General features: G+C 38.9%; 1 protein-coding gene across 3 annotated transcripts in view; it reads right to left on the minus strand.

Moving 5' to 3' along the window:
- LOC122067614 (carboxyl-terminal-processing peptidase 2, chloroplastic) overlaps positions 1-15,942 on the minus strand; it is a 20,497-nt gene extending 4,555 nt beyond the window's left edge. Inside the window, exons 1-10 of one of the 3 annotated variants that reach the window (XM_042631451.1) lie at positions 15,788-15,942; positions 12,628-12,967; positions 12,324-12,473; positions 10,723-10,805; positions 10,397-10,602; positions 5,571-5,639; positions 5,338-5,456; positions 3,651-3,726; positions 3,529-3,570; positions 2,230-2,338 (exon numbers count right to left, since the gene is read on the minus strand). In XM_042631451.1, the coding sequence (XP_042487385.1) occupies positions 2,230-2,338; positions 3,529-3,570; positions 3,651-3,726; positions 5,338-5,456; positions 5,571-5,639; positions 10,397-10,602; positions 10,723-10,805; positions 12,324-12,473; positions 12,628-12,967; positions 15,788-15,886 (1,293 nt within the window). In that variant the 5' untranslated portion in view covers positions 15,887-15,942. The remainder of the gene's footprint in view (positions 1-2,229; positions 2,339-3,528; positions 3,571-3,650; positions 3,727-5,337; positions 5,457-5,570; positions 5,640-10,396; positions 10,603-10,722; positions 10,806-12,323; positions 12,474-12,627; positions 12,968-15,787) is intronic. The other 2 variants (XM_042631453.1, XM_042631452.1) reach the window with 2 other exon arrangements.
- Positions 15,943-21,744: the final 5,802 nt, after the last annotated feature.

A 21,744-nucleotide genomic window follows, 5' to 3' on the forward strand; every position in this document is an offset into this window, starting at 1 on the left:
ACCTCCATTGAAAGATTAGCACGTCTCTGTGAAAATTTTCGTGATTCATAGAGTTGAGCTAGCCCAATAGCAGTTGATAAGGTAGTGGGTCGTCCAGCCAACATATCAGCTTTGATGCTGTCCCTGAGACCACTAAAAAAACAGCTTACTTGTCGATTAGGGGGAAGATACCCAACCTTTGAGAGTAACTTCTCAAATTTATCCTGATAATCTCATACAGTGCCTACTTGCTGCAACTTAGCCATCTCTCCAAAAAAGTCTTGGAATTGAGAGGGGCCCAAATCGAAGATGCAAACCTTCACAGAAAGTTCGCCAATTAATTTCACCTTCATCTTACTTAAAGAGTTGGTACCACAGTTGAGCATCTCCTTCCAGAAGAAAGGATGCCAAAGCAACCCATTCTTCCTTAGGGGTCTGATGGAAATTGAAGAACTGCTCTACTCTGCACATCCAAGTCATAGTCTCTTCTTCCCCATTGTAACAAGGGAAATCCAACTTAACGAGCTTGGGTGTATAGGTCTGCTGAGTAGTTGCAAGTCGAGTGGGTTGAGGTGGAAAAGGAGTTTGCTGTCTCTGTTGTTGTGTAGAGGCTCTTGAGCTTTCTCCTGTATCCACTTCAACTCTTGAGGGTTGCGTAGACATTTTCTCAAAAAACTCAGTGAGCTGGTTGAGAACATGCTGTTGAGAATCCAACCTTGTGAATATTTCCTTCTGTACCTCATTGACACTGCTTAATCCATCTTCAATCCTTTCCATCTGGTCATCCATGTTCCTGCTCTGATACCAGCCTGGTACATGTCGTTGTTTCCCTATTTTGGCTGAGCAATCTTAGGGAAGAAAGATATCAAAGTGAGAGAGTTTTGGCTTGATTAGGAGGTAGCCGATCCTCAATCTCAGAAGAGAATTTTTAGGGATTCAAAACTATCTTCATTCTTGCGTTTTCCACCTTAAGAGGTTACACCTTGAAGTAGTTACAACTCCTTACAACTCCTCCATAACACACGTTTACACGTCCTACCATAACTCCCCACATGTGATAACAACTACCACCCACATATTGATAACTACAACTCTCAACCCTAACCCTTACATAAAATAACGACTTACTCCCCCTTACATATAATGACCTCCTTACACGTGATAACAGCTCATCTTTCTCACACATATGATAATAACTACCACTATTAACCCTACCCATGCATATGATAATAACATACAGTCATACACGTAACACACCATCAAAGCGAACAATCATGGATATTGATCGAGTGGTGAAGATTTGTCTTCATTATAAGACTCGAGAATGAGTCTTTCTAACAAGGGAATAATGCAGGCCCAATTAAAAAATTTGGGCCAAAATTTAATATAGATTTAGGTTGGCCTTAATCTATGGTTTTATTATTGTACTGGGCTGAAATATAAAGCGAAAAAGTTGGGGGGGGGGGGGAGGCTAGGGGTATATGAAAAGTTAATATAGGTTTAGGTTGGCCTTAATCCATTATTATTTTATTAATGGATCCCAGCTAGCCACTATCATAGTACCATTAGTGGTTGATTTTCATCACACATCATGGAAGCAGCTCCTAAACCGGTTGGTTGAAAGGGAAATATAGTGAAGTGAAAATTCAAATCTAAAAAAGATTATTTTGTAATCATTACCTAACATGATTGTGTAACTAACTACAAATCATTCCAAATTTGGTTATTCAATTTTACTTTACTTTGCAATTATTTCCTCAATTTAAAATAAAATGAAGATTACATTGAAAAGTCTAATTACTAAATATGGTAAGAGTTCTAAATAGGTTACACAATGATGTTAGGAAATGATTACAAAAGTTTCCTTTTCCTTATTAAATAAATTAAACTCCCCTTCCTGTCCTTTACTTACAACCAAATGGAGCCGAATTGGTTTTTTCTAGACATAATAAATTCTGAAGAACTTTATTTTGATCATCAACTATACTGTATGATTTTCTCTTTCTAATGACTCAAGATCTATCCAAAGGGAGAAGAGAACCCTCTAAATCCAGGATACACAAAATAAATAAAATGCTGCTCAAAATAAACAAAAATGCAGACACTAAAGTTTGTTTGTTTGTTTGTTTTTTTTCCTGTCCTAAATGTAAGCCCTCTCATCTGTATGAACTCATTAACATTAAAGTTCTCAAGGAATTTCTGTAATCAAATCCCAATAATAGATATAAAAAAAAAAAAAAAAAATCATACCAGCACAGCTAGAGGTTCTGAAACTGCAATTGCATTGCTCCCATCTGCCTCATATATATCTCGAACACCACGATTATCACAAATATAAACAATCACACCTTTCTCCAACCTAAATGGAAACAGCTAATAATGAAACTGCTATTTGAGAGAATCATAACAAACAATAGCTTAATTTTTTAATGGCCAAGTAAGAAGAACCACATCTAGCATTTATCAAAAATAAAGAAAAGAAAAATCCGAATCGCAACATGGTCAAATTACTATTAGCATTTTCTGACAAAACAAGTCAAAACTAATGATGAAGAGACCTCAAGAGTTCAAGCAATAAAAACAGGGACTTATCTTGAAAAAATCCCATTACACCAGTACATGTTGATCTTTGCTTATATGCATTGGTGTCTCTAACAAAATGCATGAAGTCCATACAAACAAAAATGGTATAAATGCACAGGGGAAGCTCTCCAAGTCCCCCGCACTCTGCAGGAGTAGATTACTCAGTTGCCTTAACAAGGTACCTGGGCACCCAACCAGAGCTATTAGAGTGCCTTGAACGGGCACTGCCCAGGGGATGAGCTATTATGCCCCATTTCAGAGGCAGCAGAAATGGTATAAATGCTCATTCATTAGTGAAAATAGTACCACAAGTGCAATTATCCATGTACCACATAGATTGCATACTTTTTAAATTCCTCAAACTTTATACATATTTTATATAAATAACCAATTTTTTCAAGAAGATGTCCTCATATGAATACCCAATATTCCCAACTATTCAAGGTTTGGCAATGAGCAGTTCTCATTTTTTTCTAATTGGACTTTGCCTTTATGAAGCTAAGTTATACCAATATGATATGATATGCACATACTCATACAAATTACTCAGAGAGGCATGTTCATTCCATCTTCTGATGAATCATAGTTTATGTACATTATTAACTAAAACACAAATGCAGGAAGTGGCGACACAATGAGTAAATTATGTAGGTAATAAGTACAGTTTGGTGGTTGAGTTAGCATACAATGAAGAGATGCCCCACCCCTCCCACACCCCAACCCCCCCCCCCCCCAAAAAAAAAAAAAGGGGGGAGTGGGAGGGGGAGAGATGTTTCACAAGACAAAACAACAGAGAACTGGACACCAAAATCACCACCCAAGAGGCATATTCAATGGCCACAGAATCCACTGACTAACTTTTAGTAGAACATTACGAGCAATAATAAATAATACTTTAAACTAAAACAACACAGAATGCAAAAACAAAATGAAAAGCAGTGCTATCATCTTTTTATCGAAGCTAACCAGATCTTGGCAATTTCAATTCCTTCCGGAAATAGACCACCGCTGCAGCAAATTCAGTATTTCAGCAAGCTAGTAAGATTCCAAGGTCAATGCTGATTCACGTTTACATACATTCTAATCACCTGTTATCTCGAAGGTCCAACACAAAGGCATTCACATTGTTACTCCTTAAAGTTTCAATTGCTTCCTTGACAGCAGCTGCAAGGGAAGGAATATCTTTTAAGGCTTTGCTCATTGTTCAAAATATACAGGTGGCTATTCTTCCAACAATCACAATATTAAACAGCTCCAGACCCCTAAATTTGATGAGAAGGGAAACACTAGTATTCTCTGTCATCTCCTTATTTCATTGGAAGAATTCTGATATGAAAAAGAGGATGCATCGCTACTTAAGTGTTCATAGCACATGTTTCATGTTTGGAAACAAAATATTCAATGGATTAGTTTTACCATATGTGGGAAGAGATTTAGTTTCTCCCAATTTAATCAAAGTAAGAGTAACTTGAGAAACAGATCTATTTCATGAAGATTATAAAAGAGAAAATATTGGGTGACCAAAAAGCAAAGAGCAGCCAACAGGATGAAGGATGACATGGCGGAATGGGAATCTATCCTTTTGTAGTCCCTTTTACTATTTGTTTGTTATTGGTGGATTTAATTCTTGCATCTGTGTCACGGATTTGATTACCTCGGGGGCCCTGTATTGTAGCGTTTTGTATTATAAATACCATTTTTCAACAAAATTTTTCTATTCATCAAAATTAAAAGAAACAAAACTACCCTATATTGTAGCACCTTATACCATACATACCCTTTTTCAACAAATTGTTTCAATTGACCCAAAAAAAAAAACTATGTTTCAGAAGATTAGGTCAAGAAGGTAATAGTCCAAGTATTAGTTGGTACACTTGCAGCAACATTGATGCACATTATATAACTAGGCTAGAAGAATTTTGATTGGAATAGTTTCTCCCAACTATAGTTCTTACTGGAAACTTGTTTACCACATCCCTAGAATCCCTTAAGTTGGAAAAAAAAAGGGGGGGGGGGGGGGGTGGAAGAAGACAAAGCTTACATGGGAAACCAGGCAGAAGTGTTTTGACCAAGGAAGTGCTTAAAATTAATAAATTACCCTTGTTAAGAAGAGCTAATCCTGATATCGGGATTAGCGCCTTCCTCTAAACCCGATAGGGGCAATTCTGTCCTATCTGGTCCCTATATGGTGTTAGGGTTTATTTCTTTTGTATTGGGGGCAGTCTTGTACTTGTTCACATATCATTACACTTATATATTCTAAGAAACCCTGCGATCAGCCTCATACTGGACTGATCGCAGGCTGCTCTCTCATTGAGGCTCTCTGCGGTCTCTCCTCTCTCTCCTCTTCCTCTTTCTCTTTTCTTTCTCTCTTTTTCTGGTTTTACTGATTTGGTTGCAGGAATCTGGAATTGTAACAACCCTTCCCTTGGAGCTCCTGGGCCAAACGGACAAATTGGCCCATCACATAATTAACGCGATAAATCATGCAGTAATTCCATGTCAAATGTTGAGAATAGAAGAGTTCTCTTATCACTTACAAAGAGAAAAAGAAGTTATACTTAGCTTCAATCTCATTGAGATTAATGATAAGACAAGGTTATAACCGAAAACCCACATTTGTCAGACCACCTCAAGCTTAAATATTACATCACAATCCCTAAAGTGAAGCTTCATTTGAATCTAAAACAGGTATCTTGAGCCAAATCTTTTCTTAAAACTTAAGCAAACCTCCTGGAGGTAACCAACAGTATGGAAATAGTTAGTAGTACTCACCAGAAGCATTTTGATTGAATGATGTTAGTTTAATATATCCAATTCTTGATGTATCCTTCCCCAAACCAGGAACATCACATAGTCTTGACTTGACTGGATTTAAAGAAAGCTTCTCCAGCCTGAAATCAATTATTTTTAATTATAAAATGAATGAACCTAGTGGTGATAGCTGAGCATAGAGCAGCGAATTATAAATAGAATGAATTTTAAACTGCAAGGTTCATGGAATGTACGTCAAAGCCAAATGTTTTATGTCAGGTCCACTGCGAATAGTCAATTCCACTGAACTTCCTTCAGGACCCCTGCAATGCACGTATGTCTAGGTGAATCAACAAATGATTGATTTGCAACGTATGTTATTGAAGAGGAAAAGAAAAGCAAAACATTGAAGTATGAATTTTGTTCCAAAGTGCATTAACTTTGTTTTTAAATACAGAGGAATGGTGGAACAGGATTTTTAAAGCTAACCCCAAGTAGTTGGGGTGATGCTTAGTGAGTTGAGCTGCTGATTTTATTTTATGGACTAATTAGTAATTACACATGCATAAAACAGGTTTTTAAGAGGTGATGGGTATGAAAGGATGAGTTTGGCCATTTAGGAGGTTGCAAGCTCCATGAGCAGCCAGTGGCCAGAATGAGGATTAGTGAACCAGTGGGTTCGTCTTGAACTAGTATATCTGCATCTGTTATGGATGAGTCAACCAGGCAACTATACACACAAAGAAGAAGCCTGCACAGAACAGGCGCACCATCTTTTTAACACTCCAGCAAGGGACAGGGATCCCCAGTTCAACACAATGACTTATCCTCAAATCAATTATCAGCCCATATCTCACCTATGTTACCCGGACACAGCAAAGCACGTAACTTGGATGAGAAAAGATTCCATTTCTTGCATTCTAATCGCTTGTTGGACATGGATACAGTTTATAAATTGAAGTATCAAGGTAATATAGGTCTTTACTTCCTAGGAGGAAAAAGCAGCTACCCTGTAGATCAGAACCAGTGCCTCCCTGAGACACTGCTTGAATCTCAAATTGTTTTGGATGTAATACAGAAGGATCTTAAATAGAGGATGGGGAGTGATTTCCAAATCATGCTGCTTTGGGGCTGGCTTTTCCTAAGGCTACTGAAAACTCTCCTTTCAGCAACACATTGTAGAGGAAATGTCGGAGATGGTGGAAGACGGCATAGGCACTATCTCAAGGCAAGTAGGGCGAGTATCTAAATTTCTTACTGCTACGAACGGCACAGAGTCCCACATGGGTTACTTGGGTTCAGAAAGATATCCCATAGGAGGATAAGATAAAACATGATCAACGATTTGATCAACAGTTAGTCAGTCAATGTTGGTAGAGTTACAACAATTTGCTTCTCGTATCGATGAATCAGCAGAGATGTCTCCCCAGCATGACATCTGCTAGTAAGTGGTCTTTTTTAGTGGTATTATTCCCTATAACATAGCCATGTCATAGGACAGCGGAGCAGCAGTAGCGAAGAAGGGTTTTGATTTGTGCGCCGAATCTTGTGTTTTGTGCCATGTAACAACATGCAAGAATGAGAATTTGATCCAGGTGTAGCTGGAAAGTGAAGACAGTTGTCACAGAAAAAATAAGCACTTGCAAGAATGATATCCATAAGGCTTTTGACTCCATCCGTTTGGACTTCCTTAGTAACATCCTCCTTTCAATGTCCTTTCCGCCAAATTTTGTCCAATGGATCTTTTCTTGCATTTCCACCCTCCCGATTCTCCGTTCTTGTCAATGGTGGCCCAGCTGGATTTTTCCCCTCATCAGTGGGAATCTGTCAAGGCTGTTCCCTATCGCCCTTCATCCTTTGCCTTGGCCTGGAAGTTCTCTTAAGATCCATCCAATCATGCACGGACCTTCACATCTCCCCCATCCCCAAATGCAAATCTATTTCCCTTATCCATCTTGCCTTCATGGATGATCTCATGATCTTTTCGAAAGCAGACCCCACCTCCATCTCCTCTATTATGTCCTCCCTCCGCCTCTTCGAGAGCCTCTCAGGTCTCAGCATCAATCTTCTCAAATCCCATCTTTTCACCTCCGATATCTCTGAGACTTTGAAAGCCCGTCTCCTTGATATCACGGGTTTCTCCCTGGGCTCTCTCCTGATCAAATACCCAGGTCTCCATTTCATTCCTGCAAGGCTTTCGGGCCATCACTGCACCACAATCCTTGACCTCTTGCGGAAGAGACTTCAACTTTGGAGGAGCAAGTTGTTATCCTATGCGGGCCGTCTTGAGCTCTCCAAATCTGTGCTCCAACCTATATAACTCTACTAGTCTGGGATCTTTGTCCCCCCTCCCCCAACCATCAAAGCTATTGAGTCTCTCATCAATTCTTTTCTTTGGAAAGGATCTGAGTCCACAAGGTTCCTCCGCCCCTCCAGATGGGGTTTCGTCTGCCTCCCTAAAGCTAAGGGAGGTCTCGGCCTTAGGCGTATTAAAGACATGAATGCGACTGGCATCCTCAAGCTTATCTGGAGAATTGCCTCTAAAAAGAACAACATTTGGGTCTCCTGGGTCTACTCCCACCTCCTGAAATCCAACTCCATTTGGTCCACAATTCCGTCAAAACTCCTCCTGGGTCTAGCATGGCATCCTCCGCCTAAGACCCTTGGCGTTAGAGGCAATCTTCTATTCCATTGGGAACGGAGCTTCTGCTTCTCTCTGGCTGGACCCTTGGCACCCTTTGGGGGTCCTGCTTCATCTTCTCAATCCCAGAACTATTTACTCCTCGGGGTTGGACAGGATGGCTTCTATCTCGTCCATCCTCCTTAATGATGGATGGGCTCCCTCCCCCTTTCCCCCTCTCTGAACAGCATTCGGACCTCTCTTCCTCTTGGAATCCTTCTCCTACCAAGAGGTTCAGCTTCTACTCTGCCTGGAACTTTGTCAGGACTAAAGCCCATACTGCCCTTTGGTGCAAATTCCTCTGGTTCAAAGGCCACATCCCCTGCCACAGCTTCACAGCATGGTGGGTTCTCACCAACTACCTTCCTACGCAATCTTTCTTTATCCACTACCATATTCAAGTCCTGCCCACCAACTGTCTCTGTCGGAGAGGAACCAAAGATGTTGATCATTTTTTTTTTCTTGCACTTTCTCCTCCACCATTTGGAAGAATGTTCTCTCTCGTTGTTGGCCCTCAAGTAGAAGAGTTCTCCCTCTTAGTAGGGAATGGCTTTGGATCGATAGGACCTTTCACGGCCCCACCATGTGTGATATAGTCGGTAAGCTCGCCTTTTGTCCCACCATCAACCACCTTTGGATGGAGAGGAACCTTCATAGATGGACGTCCAACTTCCGCACTTCTGATGGGGATTTGGAGCCATCTCTTTTGAGGTTTCCACCAAAATTGCAAACCTCCCGCTCCGAACTTATCCCCCAACTCCCCTAGAAATAGGCTTATTGTTGATTCCTAGAATCTCCCATCTTTTATTCTCCCCCCTCCCCTTGAAGGATTGTATCCATTAGTGGTTGTCTCCTTTTTTGATCGGGCTTCTCCCTTTGGCCGGCCACGTGCTTCCCACCCCCGCCCCTGCCCCCCGTTTCCCCTTGTATATTGTTCTTCTTGGGTTAATATATATTTTATTCATCCAAAAAATAAATAAATAAATAAGAAGTCTTGTGAAGGCATCTTATTATACATTAAAAAGCTTCACATACAATGAAATTGAACAAAGAAGCAGGGCTTATTTTTCACTCCTTGTCTTTCCACAAAGGACTTGAAGAAGACCACAGAGGTGAGGAGTGAAGGAGGTGGTTACACTTGATGATACTGGAACAAAACCAAAACCAAAGTTATTCCTCAATCATGCTCCCTGCTGATGTTCTTTTTGCTTTGCTGGTGAAGCCTGCTGTGGGTTTTAAGTTGTCGGAGAATGTTTCACCCAGGAGATGAGGCCTATGGGTGGCATTGTCAGGTCTTCGCATCATTTTTTCTGTTCTGTTGTTCACTCATCGATTCTTCTTTTGGGCTCTTCTCAAGCATTGGATTGTTTATCCCTTTTTTATTCTTTATATGTGTGTATATATATATTATTTTCCTTTTTTGACAATCCCAACAAAAAATAGTAAATAAATAAATAGGGTTCTCAAATGCTTAAGATTTAACGACAGGGCAAAGTAGATAACGGCAAATGTCAGTCTAGAAATGGATCTCCAACTGCTAGAGACAAAAGATTCATACGAGCAAAAGAAGTAAACAACCCTCCACTTGAACTCGCAAAAATAGAAGTATGTGAACAGCCATGAGCCCGTGACCCCATTAAAGTTCAAATTGAATCCCTCACAAGCTTATGGATGGGGAAAAAAAGGTAATAGCAAATCCTTCTACTAAATTGGGTTGGAGTGCCTGTTTGATCCTGGTATATGTAAAGCATTTAAGATTTTAAGATGAGAGAGAGAGAAAGAGAGAGAGAACTTTAGTATTAATAAATTAGTTCACAAACATGTGGCAAAAAGATAAGAAAGGGGGGGGGGGACTTCAAAACTTATAATGCCAATAAAGTGACATAATGACATGGTATAAAATCGATAGAGAAGTTTTGGATATTTCAAAACATGAGATTATTCTACTGTACATGGAATAGATTCCATTACAAGTATTCAACCAACCTTATAAAAAGATGAATGCATTCAGTTTCATGTAAACCTAAAGATTATCGGGAGAAGCATTTGAAAATGCCAATAAAACAGAGTTCAGATCCACAAAAATGATGTCGAAAAATCTTAAGGTAATGGAAATGCAACCAAACCAATCATTTTTTTTTTTTGGGGGGGGGGGGGGAGAAATGGAAGCAAACAATGATAAGCATTTCTACAGTTTTTTCAATGCAATAAATAAACACTTCAAGATTTTTGGAATTCAACTAGTAGTTGAAAACCATTGTTATTTCCTTTTATTTCTATATTTGAACTTCAATAATAGACTGCTCCAATAGCTGCAAACGCAGGATCAAGAAATATTATATCCAAACATAACTCCCATATAAAAAATAACAAATTAAGCAGTTAAATTAAAGGTCTCACTGTAAGCGTTCTGCTGCACCATATAAGCCCATGGTTTCTGTACTTGTTTCGTCAATCGCCAAAATAATATCTCCAGACATAATGCCAGCTCTATTTGCAGGGCCTCCTGGAGAAGATGAGATTACAACAAGTCCAGTAGACCCCTCAAATTTAGTTGGATAGCCAATGGATAGCCCTACACCTGTAAGAGAACCTTGAGTGCCAGACTGCCTTCAAAGAAGATAATGAAATATTTAGGGAGAACCTTTAAAACCATGTAAAATGTTTCAAAGCTATACCTATTATGTGTATCTCATTATCTAAGATGAGAAGAAACAGATTTATACCCGCAAACTCTTGAATTTGTCAGGCTCTAGAAAGCGAGTGAAAGGATCATCCAGTGTAGCGAGCATCTTCCTTATTGCTACATCTGAATGAAAATTTAAACATAACCGCAAGTTAGACAGCACTCATTACAGGGAAAAAGTTGGAGACCAATGTCCTGCATCAAGAAGTTCAGTCTAATCCATTAAAGAATGCGACAATGGTAATCACAATCATAATTAGAATTATCCTTATCCGAAGTCAATTCACCTGATTATTAAACCATAAGAGATATCACAAATCCATTTGCCTCATGTGAAACCCACTCAACACATGCTTAAGCACAAAATTATTCACAAGTAGCACTCACGACCCTCTATCATTGTGATTCACAAAGTACTCCAGTTTCCTAGCAGATCCAGAAACCAAATCTGTTGCCAAGGCATGTATGAAAGCTCAACCTATGCAATTCAACTCATAGTTCCCTTTGGGAGTAATATACAGACAAATACTTCAGGAACTGTATTCTAAATCAGAATTCCAACCTTACAAAAAGAATATAATGTAAGGCTAGGTAGGAACTACCCAACCCCAGTCAGGATCCCACAACTTCAAGTGTGAAATCAGATTTAGAACCAAAGTTCAAATCTGGCTGAATAGGAGGAAGCTTGCGTCTATTTGTAGGGAGATCTGATTGAGCTCAAATTTTAACCGAATGCTCCTCTTGTGGTGCTAAAAACCCCTCAAAAGATGAGATAATTCCGATGGTTGAATTGAGAGTCATGATGTTGACATGAATTAGGAAACTTTTGACAACTTTCGATATCTTGAGATTTCTGCCTCTGATGGCTGATTGGGAAGTTATGCTTGAAAAACAAAATAGGAAACTAATAGACTAAAATAAGACTTTCTAATTTGTGTCTAACTTGCTAATCAAACTAGAAACTAGCATCTGAACTTAAAAAAGGAAGCTAGCCTAAGTTGTAAAATAGGAAACTAACTTGGCTAACTTGACAATCTAAAAAAAGAAACTAAATCCTATGCTAGCTGGCCAATTTGATGGCTGCTGGAAATCTTCTCTTGGAGCCGAAAAGGGATAGCTGTATAGCTTCTAGAAGATCCTTTTGGAGACCAAAACTTGTTGAGAAAAATACTGCTCACATGAATAGTAACACAAGTTATGGAAGCTACTGGACAGGCTGGACCGATGGCTGCTTGGGTTCTTCTGAAGACCAATTAGGGAATTAAAATATGCATTAATCAAGGGGCTGCTATGTTGGTTCCATGGCTGCAGGAGTAAACCAGCATAGGTGCAAAATTGGGGCCAACAAGGCTGGCTCGATGGGAATAAACCATGTCCAGACTTGCGACAGAACTGAACCATGGTTTGGTCAGTTCGAGTCCTCCTTTTGACAGCCCTATCTGCATCAGAATGAAGAGTTGGTTTATGCATATAGAGGCAGGTTTGCAGGCTGTAGTTGGTTCAGGTCATAATTCTGGCAAGTCAAAGTCAATGTTTCTGCTAATCAATACAAGATGCAGGCAGTGTAACAATATCAAAGTTAATGCCTCTGTGCCAGGAAGAAAGATAAGAGAACATCTAAGCAGAAGAGAGGATACATACATGTTTCCTCTCTTGTGTTCATTGGTTCATTGCGTAGTGCATTTTCTCGATACCTAAACCAACTTTGACCATTGAAATTTTTGTCAACATATGCCCGGTCAATTGTTCGCCATGCCTCCAAGAATAGTAGATTCTCTTCTGTAAGGGCCCCTACATGTCAATTACATAAAAGTAATCCAACTTACTTAGAACCTCAGGGCTACAATCCTCATATAAGATTTTTGAAAATGCCCACAAATAAAAATAAAAAATAAAAAAATAAAAAATAAAAATAAAAAAATATCCAGCTAGCATATATACTTACAAGATGGAGTCTTACTAACAGATATAGAAACTGTTATGACAAGCATCCCAATGACCAACCGCACAAAAATAACAGAAGCATAATGTTTAAACTTCTCATGCCATCTTATGATTTTGTGTAGGCAGACAATAGATCGATCGGACTTCAGATGATGGCCATAACTTAAACAGATTGGACCACATCGAAACAATAACCTTTTATGGAACTTCCATAACACCTCAAAATTTTTATTTGTGTCGTGATAACTTGGGCGGCAATAAACACTACTTCGTAAACATTGTAATGTACTCCAATGTTGAGCTTTTACAATCTTGGAGGTCATAGATCTCCATGGAAAGACCTGCAAAGAGCACATGTAAATGCATAACCAAATAAGATTACCTGTAACATATGTAAACATTCACAGTCTGGTACCTTTAAGAAGATGGTAGCATACTTTTCCCTATTGTGAAGGTCACCTAAGCATGATTAATAGGTTTCGCAACGCATAACTATTATCAAAATATGCAGTCCACTACTCATTTGGATCATCTAGGGATTAGTCAATAATTGAGACTACATATTTTAAAAGGTTTAAAAAAGAGAAGGGAATAAAACACAATCCAAAGCACCTAGAAATTCCTTTCGATTAGCAAACAACACATACAATAAACTAGTATCTATGTAGATACAGCATACACGACAGTGAATGACTCAAACCACCCAAATCTTTCCCTGCTTGTTCAATGGCAACCAGCCTATCATTTCATCCCTAGAGATTAGATAACATTAACTGTCCTACTAGAAGGTGCCACTGTGGTTCACTGGTAAGCCTTTGATTGTTGCACCGTAGGCCTGGGATTGAAACAAAACTATCAAAAACATTAACTATCCACATCATTAACTTTCTCAGGCATGTCTATTTTATAATATCAACCATAATTTTCTTAGGCTAATATGATTGCAAGAAATATCCCAGATTCTAAATTCTACCAGATGGTGGCAATCGTTCTGTTGTTTTCCACATAATATTGTGGGGGACAAGCCTTCATTATCCCAGGAGGTAACTCCTGAGTGGTCAACTTTCTGATGACAAAGAAGCTTTGACCCATAACATTATTTTACAGGTACAAGTTAGGAGAAGCTGACAAACACAACAAAGATGCTGACAGATACACAAGGATGCTGATGAGCATGATAAGGAAATATCACTAGACAATGACATGGAGTTCAAGAGAAGACGGTTAGTGCTGGCATCCTAAAGTCAGGAAACATCAACCATCGTTAGATTTTACATAATCACACAATGTCTGTTTTTTTCGATCCCACCTGAAGATTCACCATCAACAACATCTAGCCAACCATTTGTATCCCTTCTAACTTTAAAGAGGTAGATGCCCTTGGCAAGGGAAACCATAATAAAAAAAAAAATCCAATTCTCTTCTTTCCAGCCTCTCTCTGTGCAGATGCAAGGAAGAGGAGGAAGGGTTAACATGCCCTGTTCCCCCCATAGTTTTAGGAATTTTCCAGTCCAGATCATGGGGCTAGTGTTAGGGGTTAGTTTAGTTGTCAATCTGAACTTTAAGTTAGTATTCTAGAATTATTAGAATTTGAGTTGTTATTTTGTTTTTAGTTTATGCTTGTTTTTAAGGAGTCCTAGTTAGAATAGGAGATGTATTTAAGTCTTTTATTGGACAATTAAGTAGCTAGTTCGAATAGTGGATGGTTTAGGCTATTTCTAGTCATGTTAAGATTTGAATTTTATATATACTTTATGTAACCAGCCATTCAGGCATACGGATTTGAGTTATTTCGGAATGAAGCTTTTCTTTTCTTTACTGTGTGGATTCATGGAACAATTGGATGGATTTTCAGCACCGTAAAGGTGGATTCCATAGTGGAAGAGTGGATATTATTCAAAGGATAGGTGGATTCCTAATCATATCATTTCTTTCTATATTTCTGTATTTCTTTCTTTCTTTCTTTCTTTCTTTCTTCTTCTTATTCTTCATTTCTTAGTTCTTTCTTCAATCTCCGGCAACCATATCTGTAGTTTTAATACAAGTTTGCAACTTCAACAATAGTAATCAAACATATCACATTGAGTTTTATCTTTCAAATTCAGTTTTGCAAATTTGAGTTTTATTTCTCTCTATTCTTAAGCCTAAACCTGCAATTTTATCTTTGAAATTCCATTTTGTTCTTTCATTCTACAGTTCAGAAAATTCTCTTCTGCTATTCTAGTTATGTTACATATTTATTCAGTTCATCTAATCAGGTTTGAATTAGAAAATCACGATCATAGTAAAATTAGGATTCCTCTAATCCTACTTGGACTAGGAGTCCTTCCTTGTACATCTTAAGGTCTTACTTAAACTAGGATTCTTTCAAGAGACTCCTAGTGTGACTGGGATTCCAAATCCTAATCCTTCAGTATTACTCTCTCTCTCTCTCTCTTGGCATGCTCCACTGTGCCTTCTCTCTTATGCCATTGGCACTGACACAACATTGTCATATTCCTCCACCGACTGCATCTGGGAATGGAGGTATTGAAATGCCCTTGGGACTAGTACTACATCCAGGTTTGGCTCCTAAGAACTCATCGCTGTCACCCAAGTATCTTTGAGAGAAACAGCACTCACAGATAAGAAACATAATTTCTAATATTTAATTTTGGCTACCAGCTGCACTAAAACGTATCATTAATTGGCCTCTAAAGCATTTATTCTGCAATACAATGTTTAAATGAGACTGATGGGAATTGAGGCATAGGTATGCACCCATAAGTAATCATATAAACATCTAAAAGTACCACATCAATCTGATCAAGAGACTTTATGGGTCTATTTCTATTGCCTTCATTGATGATCAAACTACACCATCAAACATAAGTTCATAAAAATTTGGTTCTAGCAAATATTGGGTCGACATTCCATTCAAGGGTTGAGCCTCAGAATGGTCGTCTCTGTAGCTACAGTGGAATGACAAAATACCAGTTCATTTCACCACATTTTGCTCTTAAACAAACGAGGACAGATATAATTGCACAGAATTATGGACCACTATGATCATCATTGAAAATATTGGAACTTTTAGAGAGAGTAAATCGCAAATATCCAACGAAATCAATGAAATTGAATAAAATTTAGTAAGAAACAGAAGAAATCGATCGAGGGGATACCGGAAGAGAAGAATTAGGGCGTCTATTGACGACGGAGAGTTTGGAGACGACCACTGGCAGAGACTGCGAAGTGGTAGCAGAGCACGCAAGTGTCTCCATGCTTCTGCTCGCTACTCCAGTTCAAAGCGGACGGAGCTTTTAATTTCTTATCCGAGTTATCGTTGCTCTGTTTTCAATTGGGTGACCAAAAAGATCCTGGACTTTATTCATATTGGCTGTGATGTCCTTTCAAATTTCAAATGGCAATATTAAACCAGATACTGTCCCGAGTCAATCTGGTTCGCCAAGCACGGTCCGCCAAAGATGGACCTCCCTTGCCAAACCTTTTTTTTTTTTTTGGGTGGGGTTGGGGGAAGAGTTAGGGTGGGATCATTACTTGGTCGTATGGTTATTTGTGTCATAATCAGACCAACTGAGAGAGGCGTATAGGCATCCAATCAAGGCAGAGGGGTATTTTCACCACCTTCTAAGTTTGCGTGTAGCAATGCATGGCCAAGTGGCCATCTTTTTTTTTTTTTTCTCCCAACCACTATGAGAAGTTACAACATCCGCACAATCATTAAAAAAGATAATTAGGTGGTCCTCGATGGGTAATGCATGATAATCTAAAAGGGGCATGCAGGAAAAAGAACTTTCGTAAGAGTATACATATGAGATCCATATTTTTAGAATTGGTAAGAAAAAAAAAACAAATTGAACATTGACATCATGGCAAAACTTCTTTTTTTTCTTTAACATAAGAAAATTAAACCTAATAAAAAGATAGAAAGCTAAAATAAATAAGTTGTTTTTCTCTACGAACTTACAACCTAAAAAACTTCATTTAGGATATCTCGAATGTCTATTAAGAGAAGAAATAATTCTCAAGTCCAGTCTCAACCCCTTGCTGAAGTATATTCACCACATCTGCACAACCCTAATGATGGCATCCATGAACCCTAATCGCCGTGCCTAAAGCAGTCTTTTGATGATTTTTCGAGATTTAGACTCTCATGCATTCCTTTTACATAACAACATTTAAGGATACATATGTAATTATTATTGAAAACGGATCAGCTGCTGATCGTACAAATCAACATCTAACACCTGTTTTTTTTTGTATTCAAATATACTCTCTTTATCTTTATAATGACAGAAAAATAGAACAAGTATTAGATACTGACTCGTACAATCAGATAATCGTAACAGCAACACATCCTATCTCATTACTATTAAAACGGTCGCTGCCCGGTGTGCACTGTAATGGGAACTACTGAGACTTCCGTCACGGATGATAATACACTGATCTAATTTGAACTCCACGCATACATGAGGTGCCAAAAGCCCACAGGTTCACGTCGGGGCCATGTTCAGTCCTTTAGGCCGATATCAGTCTCAGCTGCAATTGATCTATCATTTATCATAATGGTTCACTAATTTGGACGGATTCAGATATTGTGTCGTGATTCGTGAAGCACCATACTTTCTATGGTTAATGCTAGCACCACATGCAATTGAGCCAAGTGCCAACCCTTGATTGGGGAATTGAGATATTTTAATGTGTGGAAATAATTAATTTATTTAATTGTGGGTCAGCACCAGGTCATCAATAGTGATCATCGTATTAAGTATCAGTATCATATTGGTCGTATTGTATTGGCATCAATTGAGATTGATCCTCAATCCCTAATCGATTTGGATTGATTTTTTGTATCATTATTTCTGGAGTAAAACAGTAAAAAAACTGGGCATCAATTGAGACCGATCCCTACTCCCTAATCGATCTGAATCAGTTATCTATATCGTTTTAAGGTTAAAACAGTGAAAAATAATACTTTAAAAAAAAATGGTAAATGCAATTCTAACTGAAAATCACTGATCCAATACGATTTGTATCAGTATCAGCAATTCGATATCAATACCGATACCGACCCCTAAATCCATGATATTGAGAGGCGATGGCAACAGTTTACATCTCGGCTATCTTTCGAGCTCGAATCCCTTGGCCTGTGTTTGGTTGCAATTGATTGATTCATGTGTATTCTTTTTGTGGGTTTTGTCAACCAAACATGGCGTCTAAGACACACATATACAAATCAACTACATACAAACATGGGCAATTCCTTAGGATGTAAAAACAAAATGAAGGGGATTTTGTGAGAAAGAGGGAGGGCCACAAGGCCAGACAAGACCCTCTAAGAGACCAAGTTGAGACCCACATAGCGACACTTATTGTAATACTTCCATGACTGCGTCAAACCAATGACCTTCCCTATACTTAGGCTATGTTTGGTAGTCAAGAGAAGAAAATAAAAGAAAATAGATGAAATGGTGAGAAAATAAAAAGAATATGTATATTTGGTAACCAAAAGAATAAAAGAAAAGAAAAGAAAAAACTTTTTAAGAGAGAGATATACACATAGAAAATCATTGTGTAATCATTCATTTTGTTGTTTTATTATGTTTTCATATTTTCTCATGTTTTCTTGTGTTTTTTACAAGATATTTTTTTTTAGAACAAAAGAAAACTTCACAATTCCTAAGAGAAATTTTGAATTTCAAAAGTTGAATCTTCTCTTAGATTAAAACATATCAAGTGTAAAGAGAAATTCTTAATCCAAGAAAAAAAGTATAAAAGGTATTTTTTTTTTCTTTTATTTTCATCTCTTGGCTACGAAACACAGCCTTAGCGCTCTATTGCCTAACAATTTGCCTATGGGTTGAAGCTCATCCACTATAAACATTGAAATTAACTACTTATAAACACGAAGAGGTTTCTTTGAGCAAATGGCATAGGGGAGTCCATCAATGTTTTTTTTTTTTGGTAAAAAAAGAAAGGGTGCTCCATGGTAGTGATCATAGGCCTTAGGACAAGCCCCCATACGGTAAGCAATGCTTCTGCAGGACCAATGAGCGATAGTGGGCATACCAAGACTCGAACCCACAACCAGCCGACTCGAGCAGTGATGGGTTGAGGGCAATTTCACCACAAGGCTACCAACCCCATTGGTAGGGGAGTCCATCAATGATGTTCAATAAAATGATATCGTCTATTGGAGGGTACTGAGATCATTTTATGTGAAAAAATAGATAAATAAAAGTAGTGGTGCTAGGATGCTATCGTTATTGCGATGGCTTAGAAAACCTTTGAGCTTGGATTAGCTCCCCACGTGGCGAAAGGAATTACTCTCGTCACAAGGGATCTCACTGTCCGATGGAGTATTTGAACCACGAGTCAAAGCAATTAATGCATTATTAACTTGTGGTCTGATACCCCATGAACGATATGATTCAATGTGGAAAGATCACCACAAGGCAAGAAGTTCCATATTCGAAACCTTTTCCCTACAACATAGACTCTCTCTCTCTCTCCTCTCTCTATTGTCCAATGGGGTATTCGAACCACAAGTCAAAGCAATTAATGTATTATTAACTCATGGTATGATACCCTATGAACGATAGGATTCCATGTGGGAATATCACCACAGGGCAAGAAGTTCCATATTGGAAACCTTTTTCCTATAACATATTCTCTCTCTCTCTCTCTCTCTCTCTCTCTCTCTCTCTCTCTCTCTCTCTCTCTCTCTCTCTCTCTCTCTATATATATATATATATATATATTGTCCAATGGGGTATTCAAACCACGAGTTAAAGCAATTAATGCATTATTAACTCTTAGTTTGATAGCCCATGAACGATAAGATCCCATGTGATAAGATCACCACAGGGGGAGAAGTTCCATGTTAGGAACCTTTTTCCTATAACATATAGTCTCTCTCTCTCTCTCTCATTGTGTATACCCATTCGTATTTGTTATGTAACAAATTGAAGAACTAAGTTACTGAAGGGTCACATAGGTAAAGACTGAACTAAGTGAATGAAATTAATAGAGCAAGATAGATAATAAGGTGACATTGGTTCTCCATATTTTGGATATTTTTTTCTTTTTAAATTTGTCATAGATTTAAGTGCAAATTTGTAATAAATATTATTAGTAAAGGATTTCTCTGGCAGTATAAAAGGAATTTCTCGCCTCAATAGAACAATGTCACTCGTGTTTTAAAACGTAGCTCCCAATCCCAAATGTTGTTTGTTGGTCCACTAGGTAACACTTACTGTAATATTACAACTGCTAATTTCCCTAGATTTATGTTAGAGCTGTCTCTCATTATATGCAAAATGAAGCCCAAGTTGATGCTTTCTTGCATGTTCTTATTGATTACTACCCATGCATAAGAGTCATATTTTTCCAATGATAAACACTTCTCCAACATTATATTATGATAAAAATTTCATACGAGATTATAAATGTAAATGGTCAACACTCAACATTTGAGCGGATTGAAATACTTATCCTTACATATAGCCATCATGGCCATGAACAAACAATTACATATTAGGAACTTTATCTAGAACATTGATATTATCTGAAGTACTTTCAATTAGGCTGTGTTTGGTAGCCAAGAGAAGAAAAGAAAAAAGAATCTGAAAAAGAGAAGAAAAGAAATAAAATAGTAAAAAAAATTTTTTTTTTTGTATTTTCTTACGTTTTCTTATCCATCGACCAGAGCATTCCGAGGCAATCCTAGCTCTTTTGAATCACTTGGCTGATGTGTCTATTGCGGGCCCTGAACCACCGTGTCATACCAAACCCATCACTACACAAGCCCTTCCTCCAGCCCAGACCCAATCTTCCTTGGTAGTCCAAAACTTAAACTTACCCATTACTGAGGTCAACCCCACCATGCATACTCATAAGCCATTACACTCTACAAATCAAACCCAACTAATTACGCCACCACATTCTGAAACGACCAATGACCCGTTTCTCTCTTACCGGAATCCACATCTTACAACCATATCCCATATCCAGCCCCTATCTAACATTTCCACCCCAAACATATGTGATGAGGCAATTTCTCCCTAACCACAGCACGGCCAAGGAGTGAACTAACGAATGCTGCACTGCTACGTCGGCCCTTCACCAGCCCGAGCTGGCACCTCGGCCCTCCACAAGCCCGAGCTGCCACCTCGGCCCTCCGCCAGCCCGAGCTGCCACCTCGGCCCTCCACCAGCCCAAACTGTCACCTCGGCCCTCCACCAGCACGAGCCGCCACCTCGGCCCTCTACCAGCCCAAGCAGCCACCTCGGGCCTCATCTGGCTATGCTGCCACCTCGCCCCGATGTCAAGAAGCGAGGTTCCCAGAAATGTGCTCTCGTCTACTCCAACATTCAAGGAACCTAATCCCTGATCACAATCACAAGACTCTATCCACTACACGTCATCAGAGGTATCCACTTCTCTCACGTTGGCACTTTCGAGATGAGAGGGGGATATTCCCTTGCTATACCCCAGGATCTGGAATATTCCCAGCATTAGAGAGTTGTCCCTCTCCAGGACTCCACACCCGGTAGGACTCTCCACGGACTCTCCATTCTACGAGTGACCTATAAATACCAAGGTAAGCCTCCATTGAAGGGGATCAATCACTTCTTTTAACTGAAAACTCTATTGAGTATCTGCTGTGAAAGGATCTGACTTAGGCATTGGAGAGTCCACCGTCAGGTCAGCCTGGCTCTCCCCTATCTTCTCTTCTGTGCAGATCAGCTAGAGCATTTGGAACTGCAAGGAAGATCGTTCGGTCAATTTTTACCACATCAATATGTATCTCTGTAAACCCAATTTAGGCCACCCCTCCTGACCCTAACCAACTTCTGGGTACCCTGAACCAACCAAACAAGTACCCTCCTCCCTACTCCACACGGTTCCAAAAAGTTGCGCGACTGACCAAAGCTCGAAATCGTTTAATGGTCTCAGAATCATCCCGTAGCAGTACTAAGCAGAAAAAGACTCAGCGTGGAAAGAAAGATGCTGACGAACTCATGGTCACTCAACTATCAGATTATGGTCATTTTTTATTGTCTGCACCCATGGAGACTGGGGTATATCAATCCCACAAGGTGCCATGAGAATAGTG

Source organism: Macadamia integrifolia, unplaced genomic scaffold (assembly GCF_013358625.1).
Source record: "Macadamia integrifolia cultivar HAES 741 unplaced genomic scaffold, SCU_Mint_v3 scaffold3006, whole genome shotgun sequence".
Classification (NCBI taxonomy): Eukaryota; Viridiplantae; Streptophyta; class Magnoliopsida; order Proteales; family Proteaceae; genus Macadamia; species Macadamia integrifolia.